The 12,309-nt window shown below is 49.8% G+C and overlaps 1 protein-coding gene across 1 annotated transcript; it reads right to left on the bottom strand.

The window, feature by feature from the left end:
* Nucleotides 1-11,261: 11,261 nt before the first annotated feature.
* LOC124647552 (vacuolar iron transporter homolog 5-like) lies at nucleotides 11,262-11,907 on the bottom strand. The gene has a single exon (XM_047187474.1). The coding sequence runs from the start codon at nucleotides 11,874-11,876 to the stop codon at nucleotides 11,262-11,264; it is 615 nt and encodes a 204-aa protein (XP_047043430.1). The 5' UTR covers nucleotides 11,877-11,907.
* Between the last annotated feature and the right edge of the window lie 402 nt (nucleotides 11,908-12,309).

Raw genomic sequence — 12,309 nt, 5'->3', positions numbered from 1 at the left:
ATGGTGTGGGCCCCCTGCTGGCCTTCCTCGACTCTTCTTTGGTCTTCCGGAACACTCCGGGAAAATAAGGCCGTGGGCTTTTGTTTCGTCCAATTCCGAGAATATTTGTAAACTAGCTTTTCCGAAATCAAAAACAGCAGAAAACAGAACCGGCACCGTGGCATCTTGTTAATAGGTTAGTCCCAGAAAATGCATAAAAACATTATAAAGTATGAATAAAACATGTAGGTATTGTCATAAAACTAGCATGGAACATAAGAAATTATAGATACGTTGGAGACGTATCACAGGTTCACGCAAAGATTCTTCGTCACGTGCATCACGTCGATTGAAGACCGAACCTCTAGGACTTCCCAATAGGGTAGGTCCCGAAATATAGATTTCTTCTTCCACATGGCCGCGTGTCCGACAGCATCATTCGGAATATACTGTCCGCCAGGATCCTTTCCAAAGATTACTTCTAGATCCTTGACCATACCAAATATATCAGCACCAGTACGGTGGACATGCTTCTTCCGGTGATGTCCCTCACCTTTAAAATGCTTGCCTTTCTTTCTTACGGGATGGTTATGCGTAAGAAATCGACGATGCCTCAGGTACACGACCTTCTTAGATTTATCCAAATATATATTGTCAGTCTCATCTAAACAGTGCGTGCATGCATTGTATCCCTTGTTTGACTGTCCTGAATGTTACCAAGAGCAGGCCAATCATTGATGGTTACGAAAAGCAGCGCTCGTAGGTCAAATTCCTCATGTTTGTGTTCGTCCCTCACACGTAGACATGTTACGGCCCACAGCTGTAGAAGCTCTTCAACTAATGGCTTCAGGTACACATCAATATCGTTGCCGGGTTGCTTCGAGCCTTGGATGAGCACTGGCATCATAATGAACTTCCGCTTCATGAAAAACCAACGAGGAAGGTTATAGATACATAGAGTCACAGATCAGGTGCTATGACTGTAGCTCCGCTCTCCAAAATGATTCATGTCATCTGTACTTAGACCAAACCTTAAGTTCCTTGCGTTATCTACAAAGTCCGGGATCTTTCTCTCGATTTTTGTCCACTGCGACCCATCAGCGGGGTGTCTCAACATCGCGTCTTTCTTACGGTCTTCTTTGTGCCATCGCAACAACCTGGTGTGCTCTTTATTTCTGAACAAACATTTCATCCGTGGTATTTTAGGAGCATACGACATAACCGTGGCAGGAACCCTCTTCCCGGGGCGCTCGCCCTCAACATCACTTGGGTCATCTCGTCTGATCTTATACCGCAATGCAGTGCACACTGGGTATGCATCTAAATTCTCGTACTCACCGCGGTAGAGGGTGCATGCATTAATGCATGCATGTATCTGCATGTGTAATCCTAGAGGGCAGACAACCTTCTTCGCTTTGTACGTACTGGCGGGCAATTCGTTACCCCTTGGAAGCTGCTTCTTAATTATTTTCAGCAACTTTTTAAATCCCGAGTCATTCACACCATTCTCTGTCTTGCCTTCCATTGCAACAATTCCAGTGTGCTACCTAGCTTTTTCTGGCCATCTTCGCAAGTTGGGTACAAAAATTTGTTGTGATCCTCTAACATCTGGTCGATCTTCAATATTTCCTTTTCAGTTTTGCAGTCTCTCTTTGCATCAGCAATGGCCCGACCAACATCATCAGCGGGCTCATCTCATGCCTCTTGATCTTCTGCTTCCCCCGTTGCGGTATCACCGTATTCAGGGAACATGAGATCGTTGTCATCATCCTCTTCTTTTTCATTGTCTTCCATCATAACCCCTCTTTCTCCGTGCTTGGTCCAATAATTGTAGTTGGCCATGAAACCGAACCGCATCAGGTGGGTGTGAAGGGTTTTCGAGGAAGAGTAATTATGTTATTCTGACAATTAACACATGGACAATACATAAAACCATCCCTTTTGTTTTCCTCAGCCACACCGATAAAAAATTTCAGGCCCGCAGTGAAGTCGTGATGGCTTTGGTCACTGTACATGCATTGCCCATTCATCTGCATGATATAATTAAGCTTATCAAAATCATTACAAAACATCATGAATATTGAAGCAATGTATATATACACACATGCATTTTATCAATGACGGATGAAAGAATAAAATTGTTAACCTCGATCGAGAAGGAAAAAAAGAGGAGAAAACTTAAGTGTGGCTTTTCTTGTGTGAACTCAAGTGGCAAATGCTCTTAGCCATTTCATCGAGCACCTCATGTTCATAAGAAGAGAGAGCAAAAGAACATACACCTCTTGTGCTAAGTGTTATCACCAGGTTTTGGACAAATCCAAAGGTGGGCCGGGCTTGGAAGATTACACGTGGAAGATTTCTGAAGCGGCCTGGCACGAAGGATTTGGGCTGAATTGCCCGTGTATCTTTATTTAGTAGTTTATTATCTTAGATAAGAGTTGGAGTTTGTATCGTGCACGATGGGATATTCCCACGTTAGAAAGTCCGCTGGACTATAAATATGTACCTAGGGTTTATGGAATAAACAACAACTCACGTTCAACCCCAAACAAACCAATCTCGGCGCATCGCCAACTCCTTCGTCTCGAGGGTTTCTATCAGGTAGCGACATGCTGCCTAGATCGGGCGAGCACAAGCCCCACGTTGTTCATGCGTTGCTCGTACTTGAAGCGCTTTTGATGGCGAGCAACGTAGTTATCATTAGATGTGTTAGGGTTAGCATTGTTCTTCGTTTAAGCATGCTTACGTAGTGCAACCCTTGCATATCTAGCCGCCCTCACGCCTATCTCGGGTGTGGGGCGGCACCCGCTTGATCATTATTTAGTAGATCTGATCCGTTACGATTGCTCCTTGTTCTACAAGGATTAGTTTAATATCCGCAATAGTTAGGCCTTACAAAGGGGGAGGATCCGAGTGGCACGTAGGGTGGCGTTCGCAAGTCCTAAACGAGGATGTTCCGAGGATCAACTTCATGTTGGTTTTTAGGCCTTGTTTAGGATCGGCTTACGAGCACCGTGCGTGGCCGCGAGGCCCAACCTGGAGTAGGATGATCCGATTATGCGGTGAAAACCCTAAATCGTCGTAGATCTCATTAGCTCTATCTTGATCAAGCAGGACCACCAAGTATTCGTGCACCCCGTACGAATCATGGGTGGATCGGCTCTTTGAGCCGATTCACGGGATAACTCGAGAGCCGATCGAGGCTCGTATTTAACGTTTATATGTATGCCCTGCGAGGAAACTAAGCGAGGCATCCTCATCACCTTCCCGACCAGGTATAGGTCGGGTGGCACGCCCTTGCACTTCGCATCGCCGCGTGTGACCAGAAGAGCATTGCGGGCCGTCGCTCGGAGGGGTCTCAGCCAGCCGCGGCTCTAGGCTCTTCCCGGCTCTACGGTGTTGACAAGGCCGCTGCCCGCCGGTGGGTTTTGGCAGTCAACACATTCTGGCACGCTCGGTGGGACAATCGTCTACATCAACCACATCGCCATCTACATCCGAGATGGCGGACGGCACGCCCGGTCACCTACGAGGAGGCTGCCTGACGAGCTCAAGAAGCAATACAACGAGATCAAGGCCACCCTCGAAGCCGACCTCATCGGCTCTTTTCAGAGAACCCGTTCCCATGGCATCAGATGGAAGGGATTCTCACCGCAAGGTGCTCTCGATGGGATAGACCTCTCTGCCCCGTCGGAGGAACGCACCGAGGGACTGCGGCAGGAGATCAACTACTTGGTGGCTCACTCGCTACATCGCCACTCGAAAACTTGGTCAACGTGTTGGAGCGTGTCGCTCTGCGCGTAATCCGAGGAGATCATGAGCCACCGGTACTCGCCGTCGGGACCAGCTCTCGGGACTCATCAAGGAGAGTTGCCATTCCAGTCCCGTCCACCGCTGCCATATGCGTTGGCAGCACCTGCTGAAGTGCCGACTACACCGGCATTCCTCGTCTACAAGATTGGTGGTGACCCTAGTGACTACCAGTTCTTAATGGAGGCGCCTAAGGAGATCCCTCAAGGATACGCTTGCACGTATGTGCCAGATTGTGGTGACTGGGCACTCACAAACCAGGCCACAACATCGGGGACTCCGGCGAAGACAGGGAGGAACGTCGGCGACAGAGCTTGAGAAGCAGACGTGGCTAACTAAGTACGCCACACCGACGAAACTCCCGAGCCCAGCTCCTGCGGTTGGCTCGGAGCTGGAAAAGCAAACATGGCTGGCTAAGTACGCCACCCGGCGAATCTTCGCAGTGCAACTCCTACGGCCGGCACGGCGGATCAGATCGGTACCATACTGAGAGACCGAGTTCGGCATGGTGCCGAAAAGAAGGGCAATCGGCTATTCCAAGCCGTACCCCGACGATTACGAGATGATCCCGCTGCCACCTAAATATCGGCTCCCTGACTTCTCCAAATTCAGTGGATCAGATGGCTCCAGCTCCATCGAGCACGTCGGCCGATATTTGGCTCAACTAGGGCCGGCTTCAGTGTCGGATCAGCTTCGCGTGAGGCTCTTTTCACAGTCCCTCACGGGATCGGCTTTGGGTGGTACACCTCTTTGCCGACAAACTCCATCCGAGTCTTGGAAGCAATTGGAAAAACAGTTCCATATGCAATACCATTCAGAAGCTTCCGAGTCTGGCATTGCCGATCTAGCACAACTACGTCAGAAGCGCGGGGAAATGGTGACAGAGTACATCCAGCGCTTCAGGAATCTTAGGAACCGATGTTATTCGGTTCGTATAACTGAAAAGGAAGCAATCGAGTTGGCGAGTAGCCGGCCTTGCAACACGGCTCAAGGACATGGCCTCCCAAGCAGATTATCCCTCGCCGGCGCACATGGTTCAGAAATTATCGGCATATGAACAGCGCCACCCGGACTCCGTACCAAGACAAGTTCAAGCGTGCGGTAGTCATGGTCGATACAGAGGAAGATGAAGTGCCTGCGGGAGACCAAGAAATAGCGAGTGGCTGAGTGGACTCGGGGAGGAACCCCGTGTCCCGCAAATGGGTAAAGCCACCGAGGGCCGCCCGGGGGATTTGATTTCGACGTGACCAAGACCGAGCAAATCTTCGACCTCCTGCTCCAGGAGAAACGAGTTGACGATTCCTAAAGGTCTCAAGTTCCCCACGGCGAAGGAGCTAAACGGAAAGCCGTACTGCGCAAATTCCACAACTCGCTTTCCCATGCCACCAACGACTGCCGGGTGTGGCGTCAGCACATCCAAGCGGCGATAGAGAAGGGGCGGCTAATTTTCAACCAGTACGCCATGAAGGTCGACACCCAACCCTTCCCCGCCGTTAACATGGTGGAAGTCACCTACCCTGAAGGTTGCCAGCCAGGTCCCTCGTTCAGCATCAACATGGTAGGGCCTGGGAACCACTCTGGCAAAGATGGAGATGAGGGCAGTTGCTCTCATAGCAAGGATACAGAGGAGGCCGCTCCACGCGATCGGCTCCGTCATGATGGCAAGCGCGATGTCACAGAGGGAGAGGTGAAGAATATAAGATATCAGCGACCCTCTCGATCACCTCCTCAACAAATATGTGAGTCGGTATGACCAACGCCGACGGTCCAATTATGATGATAGAGGAGATCGTCCGGCTAGAGAAGCCGGAAGATATCGTCGGCGAGGATCGCGATGAGGAGGAGCACGAGCGCCGTGCCACGGAAACATCAAGGGAGCAAGATGACAACGCCAGACACCGGGACTGCCCCTTCTTCAGACACTGCTGGGATTCAGGAATGAGCCGATTGCCCACAATCGGCAATTGCCCAGAATGCAACAAGAAGAAGAAGGAGGCAGCCAACGTGTCTGTGTTCGAGCGCCTAGGGCCTCTCCCGCCACAAAGCAAACGCGCCGAGTCACCTCGTTGGGCAGATCTTGAGGACTCAGAAGACGAGGGAGAAGTAGAAGAAGACAGGTACCACCGGCCAAGGTGGTGCCCTGACGGACTCAGCCGTTCCCAAAAGCGCAGGGTTCGGCGATTGCGCGGCCCGGAGGAAGCCGAAAGGTTATACCTGCATACGCTAAGGAAGGCACGACCCGATCCGGCTGCAAAAGTTCAGCGAGCCCTGGATGAAGAGGGTCGTCCACGGAAAATGGAGTGGCGCCCTAAACAGAGGAAAGCCGATGATGAGACATCGGGCTGGTACGAACATGGTACTCGTCTTGCCGACGTGAGCTTAGTGCTCCACGATTCTACGGTGCACTCAAGGTGGACGACGACAAGCGCATCAAGTCGAGGTTGGGTTGGTTTTAGCCAGCCTAACCGAATAGCAAGATTAAACCAATGAGCAAACCGGGCGAGGCTGATCCTTGTGATCGGCCCCAAAAAGTTTATGAAGGGACATTACGGGACCTTCGATCGGCTCTCCAACGAATATGGAGGCCGATTCCAGCAATCGGCCAAAATTACTTTCACCACATGTTCCGCTTACGTTCAGCACCGATCTACCGAGCAGTGGCCACGTCGGCGGACGAGAGTCGGCGTGGATTTTTGCGGAGCCGACGTACAAGTGCGGTGCCACGGCTATCCATACAAGCCGATATCTGCGGTCATCCGGCAGGTATCGGCTCGGGGGCATATAATCAGATGAACATGTGCGAGATAAACATGTGAGAACATACGTGCAAGGAAACATTGGGGGCCGATTAAGAAAAATCGGCCAAATAAAAAATATATATGAAAATTCAAAACGACTTAAGGATATGAAAGCCGATGCATGGCCATCGACTCAAGGGGAGTAACTGTTACGATCAGAGGGTCAATGGAGCACAAAGGGAGATTTTTTATGAAGGAACTCCTCAATGGAGCAGTTTGGAAGCTCGGATCCTCTCTTCAAGAACAATATCAGGAGCAGCATGGGCGGGCGGATCAGGTCAAGGATGGATTGCATTAGATTCACCAAAGGAAAGGAGCCGATCTAGCCAGCAAGAACTAAAGAAGCTCGGGGGGCAGCTCACCTTGAAGGCTCTCTGCTTTGGGAAGCCGATTTATGTACAGATCGGCTGGCTCTACATAAGAAGCCCCAGGGCTTGGACTGTGCTGTTGCTGCAAGAAAAGGAAAGGGACTGGATTCTCAAAATAGCCGATGAGTTGTTGTCGGCTAAGGGATCGCGAAGAATTTTGGTCAGATATCTAATCGCAGCCTAAAAATTGAGAAGTTTTTAGCCTACGAGCTAATTAGAATCCGGTTTCCTCGGTGTTCAAAAGGAAAGAAGTCCGACGCGTTGCTATCGGTCTTAGCATGACAGGCGGAAGGGATGAAATTGGAGCAATTAAAGGATGAATGGAAAGAACAATTTCATTAATTCCAAAAGAGCGGCTTTACAAGAAAGAGCCGATGGCTCTCAAAAGAGGGATCTGGTGCCTAGTGCACTGCTACTACTAGTCCTATACTACTAGTCGTCGCTGTCCTCGTCATCGCCGCCGTCGACGTCGTCGGCGCTGCTCCCGAGGAGCTCCTCGTCGCTGCTGCCCCAGCCCTTGGCCGGAGCCTCTTCCTCCTCGTCATCATCATCATCCTCGCTGTCCGCCCGGGAGCGGAAGCGCTTGGTCGGCGGATACCCGATGGAGGAGGAGGAGTCATCCTCCTCCTCTTCCTCTTCGTCATCATCTTCGTCCTCGCTGTCCGCCCACATGCGGGAGCGCTTCTTCGGCGGGAGCTTGGCGGAGGGGAGGCCTTGGCCTTCGTCGCTTCTCCTTCTTTCTCCTCCTTGTCGGAGGAGAAGGGATTCACTGCGGGGTAGAGGCTGTCTTCGTTCTTCTTCTTCGGCGAAGATTGGGGGAAGAGTTTTGAGAAGGAAGAGGAAGAGGAAGACATTGCTACAGGAGGAGAGGGTTTTTTTTTTTTTTGGTGCCGATGGCTGGGATGGAATAGAGGATAAAGAGAGCTAACCAGTCGGCACGGTTAAATAATGAGAAATCTGGTGAAGGTGTAATGCCCTTGCAGTTTTCAAGGAGTCAATGCTAAAGCTATCAGAATGTGCGGAGAAGCTGAGAAGACCGGGCATAATAATGACGGATGCTTGCAACGGCTCCGCTCTGCCACGACATGACCCTTCGAAGGGAAAGCATAATGATTTTGGAACTCGTTATTTCCAAAACCAGGGGGGCATGTGTTATCACCGAGGTTTTGGACAAATCCAAAGGTGGGCCGGGCTTGGAAAATTACACGTGGAAGATTTCTGAAGCGGCCTGGCACGAAGGATTTGGGCTGAATTGCCCGTGTATCTTTATTTAGTAGTTTATTATCTTAGATAAGAGTTAGAGTTTGTATCGTGCACGATGGGATATTCCCACGTTAGAAAGTCCGCTCGGACTATAAATATGTACCTAGGGTTTATGGAATAAACAACAACTCACGTTCAACCCCAAACAAACCAATCTCGGCGCATCGCCAACTCCTTCGTCTCGAGGGTTTCTATCGGGTAAGCGACATGCTTGCCTAGATCGCATCTTGCGATCTAGGCAGCACAAGCCCACGTTGTTCATGCGTTGCTCGTACTTGAAGCGCTTTTGATGGCGAGCAACGTAGTTATCATTAGATGTGTTAGGGTTAGCATTGTTCTTCGTTTAAGCATGCTTACGTAGTGCAACCCTTGCATATCTAGCCGCCCTCACGCCTATCTCAGGTGTGGGGGCGGGACCCCGCTTGATCATTATTTAGTAGATCTGATCCGTTACGATTGCTCCTTGTTCTACAAGGATTAGTTTAATATCTGCAATAGTTAGGCCTTACAAAGGGGGGGAGGATCCAGTGGCACGTAGGGTGGTGTTCGCAAGTCCTAAACAGGATGTTCCGAGGATCAACTTCATGTTGGTTTTTAGGCCTTGTTTAGGATCGGCTTACGAGCACCGTGCGTGGCCGCGAGGCCCAACCTGGAGTAGGATGATCCGATTATGCGGTGAAAACCCTAAATCGTCGTAGATCTCATTAGCTCTATCTTGATCAAGCGAGGACCACCAAGTATTCGTGCACCCCGTACGAATCATGGGTGGATCGGCTCTTTGAGCCGATTCACGAGATAACTCGAGAGCCGATCGAGGCTCGTATTTAACGTTTATATGTATGCCCTGCGGAGAAACTAAGCGAGGCATCCTCATCACCTTCCCGACCAGGTATAGGTCGGGTGGCACGCCCTTGCACTTCGCATCGCCGCGTGTGACCGGAAGAGCATTGCGGGCCGTCGCTCGGAGGGGTCTCAGCCAGCCGCAGCTCTAGGCTCTTCCCGGCTCTACGGTGTTGACAAGGCCGCTGCCCGCCGGTGGGTTTTGGCAGTCAACACTAAGAAATGGAAAAAGCTAAGTGTGGCTCACACTTGGGCAGAGCAGGGTATATATATAGAGATGGGCCTTTAGTCCTGGTTGGTAATACCAACCGGGACTAAAGGTGCTCGGGCCCTGGTGCTCTCTGCCGCAAGACCTTTCGTCCCGGTTGGTATTACCAACCGATACTAAAGGCTCCTAACGAACCGGGACTAGAGGGTGGCGTTGCCCGCTCCGTTCGAATCGGGACTAATGCGGTCCATTAGTCCCGGTTCGTTTTTAAACTGGGACTAAAGCTCACAGGGGCTTTGGACGAAAGCCCTATTTTCTACTAGTGACATTAGATTTTTGCCAACATGCCATGCATGATGCTACCTATGATACTCCCATTGTGGCTAGTCTAACATGCACCTACGTGCAATAACAACTAGACATTTTAATGACATGAGATATGGTTGTGATAACTAGCTATGCTTACCATAATATCACATTTTTTAAAGAATGTTTTACTCTACAAATTAGTAAATGAGGTCACTATGATAGTAACTTATTCATGCATATGTCCTTCCCCTTGAGTCAAAAAGAAAACTGGACTTGTTAATGAAAAGCTTGATTTTCTTTAGATCAATACAAAGCTTGAGTAAAGGACGTCTGGACGTGAAGACTCCATAAAGCTCTTCTTAGCATATCTAATCACGAAAGTTGGTCTCTAGCTAAATATTTGTGTCTCTCTAAACCGGCATGGGGTAGATCCCTTCCATGCAAGCTTGTGTCTTGGTAGAGAGGCCAATTTTAATTAACTGTGTGAATAATTTTTAGTGGACTGAGAATTAAATTAGTTCTCGGTCACATGACATCATCAAACCTTAGTTCCAACCTATGTTGTAACTTAGCATTAGTACGAATCACAAAGGCAATCTAAGGGTCCGTAGATATTCTTTTTAGTTGAAATATCAATTGTAACTTAAAAATCTCAGTTGGAATCCAACTTACAACTCAAGTGCACAAATCATGATGAAAATTTAATGGTGTAGGACTTGACTACTGAGAACTAAGCAAAACCATGTCCTCATCCCAATCCAGGCATTGAACTTGTCAGCCCACCTCAAATCTACAACACTATTACTATTGTGGGACCGAGATCTAACCAAATTGAAATCCCGACCAATAATGGCTGAGCCATCCCAACTCAAAAGGAGTTCATGGAACTTCGAAATAAAATCTTGTTTCCCCTCGTCATAAGGTGATCCATATATATAGTAGTGATTCTAACTACTACATGAGCGATCTTATTCCTAACAACCACATTGACAGAGAACCTTTTAATCTTCCAAACAACAAAACATCAAAAAGATCTAAGTTAACAGCAGCCACAACGAAAATGCATCTGTGCATATGAAATGGGGCCAAAACGAAATCACAACCGTTGCATGCCAAATGGATGGTCATCAGTGGGGTTCCCATATGTGCCCACTCATATGAGAAGATTCCCTTCTCTAAATGCACTACTAATTGAAAAACGAGCACAACTTTCACGTAACAAATGCAAACTCGTTTTTAATTGCATATTTGACTTCCTGACGACAAACACTTCGAAATGAATCTAATATTTAATATTTAAAAATATATTTCGTGAACTGGATCTATAGAGTCCTCTATTATTTACGCACGTAGTCCATATGACAGGTTCATGTAGTCCTGCGAAATGACGTGCTGGATTTATAAAGTCCTTGTTAATTATTTAGATGGTACATGCAGTACTGCCAAGAGTACTATTGATTTACACACATGACAGCTGTAGATTCTCTTTTTATGTGGGGTCATGCTGAACCGAATCTCGAGAAACATAAATAATAGCAACGGTTGTGATATCAACTTCGCTCCATTTCGCATGCACCATCTGCCGGTCGCAGCCACAACTAGTATGCCACCAGCAGAAGCTGTTGCTGGCGTAGATCCCTTCCATGCAAGCTTGCGTCTCGGCGTGCAAGGCTCTCATTGCGAAGGCTACTCGGCCAGCTCACGGAAGAGCCTCATGAGGCCGAAAGTGACGCCCATGGCGGCGAGCCCGCCCATCACAACCCTCGCGCACGACCTGGCTACCGGCGCCCGTCCGAGTACTGCCCCGACGTACCCAAACGCCGCCAGCGCCATGGTCGCCACGGCGACCACCACGGCCACCCGCTGCCTATACCCCACGATGAACCCGGCCGCCAGCAGCGGCAGCAAGGCGCCGACCGAGAACGCGAATGCGGACGCCACAGCAGCCTGGACGGGGCTGGGCAGCGCCCTCTCCTCGTCCCCTCCGCGCTTGCCGTCGCGGTCCAGCTGCGCGAGCTCCACATCCCGCTGGGAGCAGACAGAGACGTACTCCCCGATGGCCATGCTGCACGCCCCGGCCAGCAGGCCCGCGAACCCCGACACCACCATCGCCCGCACATCGTGCTTCACCGCGCTCACGCCCAGCATGAGCGACGCCGTGGAGACCAGGCCGTCGTTGGCCCCCAGCACCGCCGCCCGCAGCCAGTTGGCGCGGCCCGCGAAGTCCACGTCGGAGTCATTGCTGAACTTTGTGGTCGCAGGGTTCTCTGCATCGGCCAGCTTGGTGTCGCTCACGGCCATGGCTGCTCAAGTGAGATCGATTGAGTGATGGAGATGGTGGTGTGTAGTGGCACTCAGACAGAAGTGGTGTGGAGGACACACGCTCCGTTGGCGTGTTTTATAGTGGAATTCAGGAGGGTTCTGTCTTGTATCTTTTTTTTTTTTGAGAAATTCTGTCTTGTATCTGTGTGACTGTGTGTGGGTGACCGTCGCGTGTGGGCATGCCGCTCTTGCTCTTCCTTTTTCCAGCTTTCATGCCGCTCTGGCTAGTGCCTACATGCTGCCTTGCCATTGACACAACTTCCTTTTTCTCCCCTGGTATCATAGATGTCATTCCACCATAGATTAAGTCGATCCATGGTGCTTGCTGAGTGTATATCATAGGAAAGCGGTCTACTCTACGTCAATCGTATTTTCTCTTAACTTTATTTAGATACAAATGTACGTATATATT

This window comes from Lolium rigidum, chromosome 4 (genome assembly GCF_022539505.1).
Source record: "Lolium rigidum isolate FL_2022 chromosome 4, APGP_CSIRO_Lrig_0.1, whole genome shotgun sequence".
Lineage (NCBI taxonomy): Eukaryota > Viridiplantae > Streptophyta > Magnoliopsida > Poales > Poaceae > Lolium > Lolium rigidum.
Note: the sequence above shows the minus strand (reverse complement) of the source record. Positions and strands in the feature narration are given on the sequence as shown.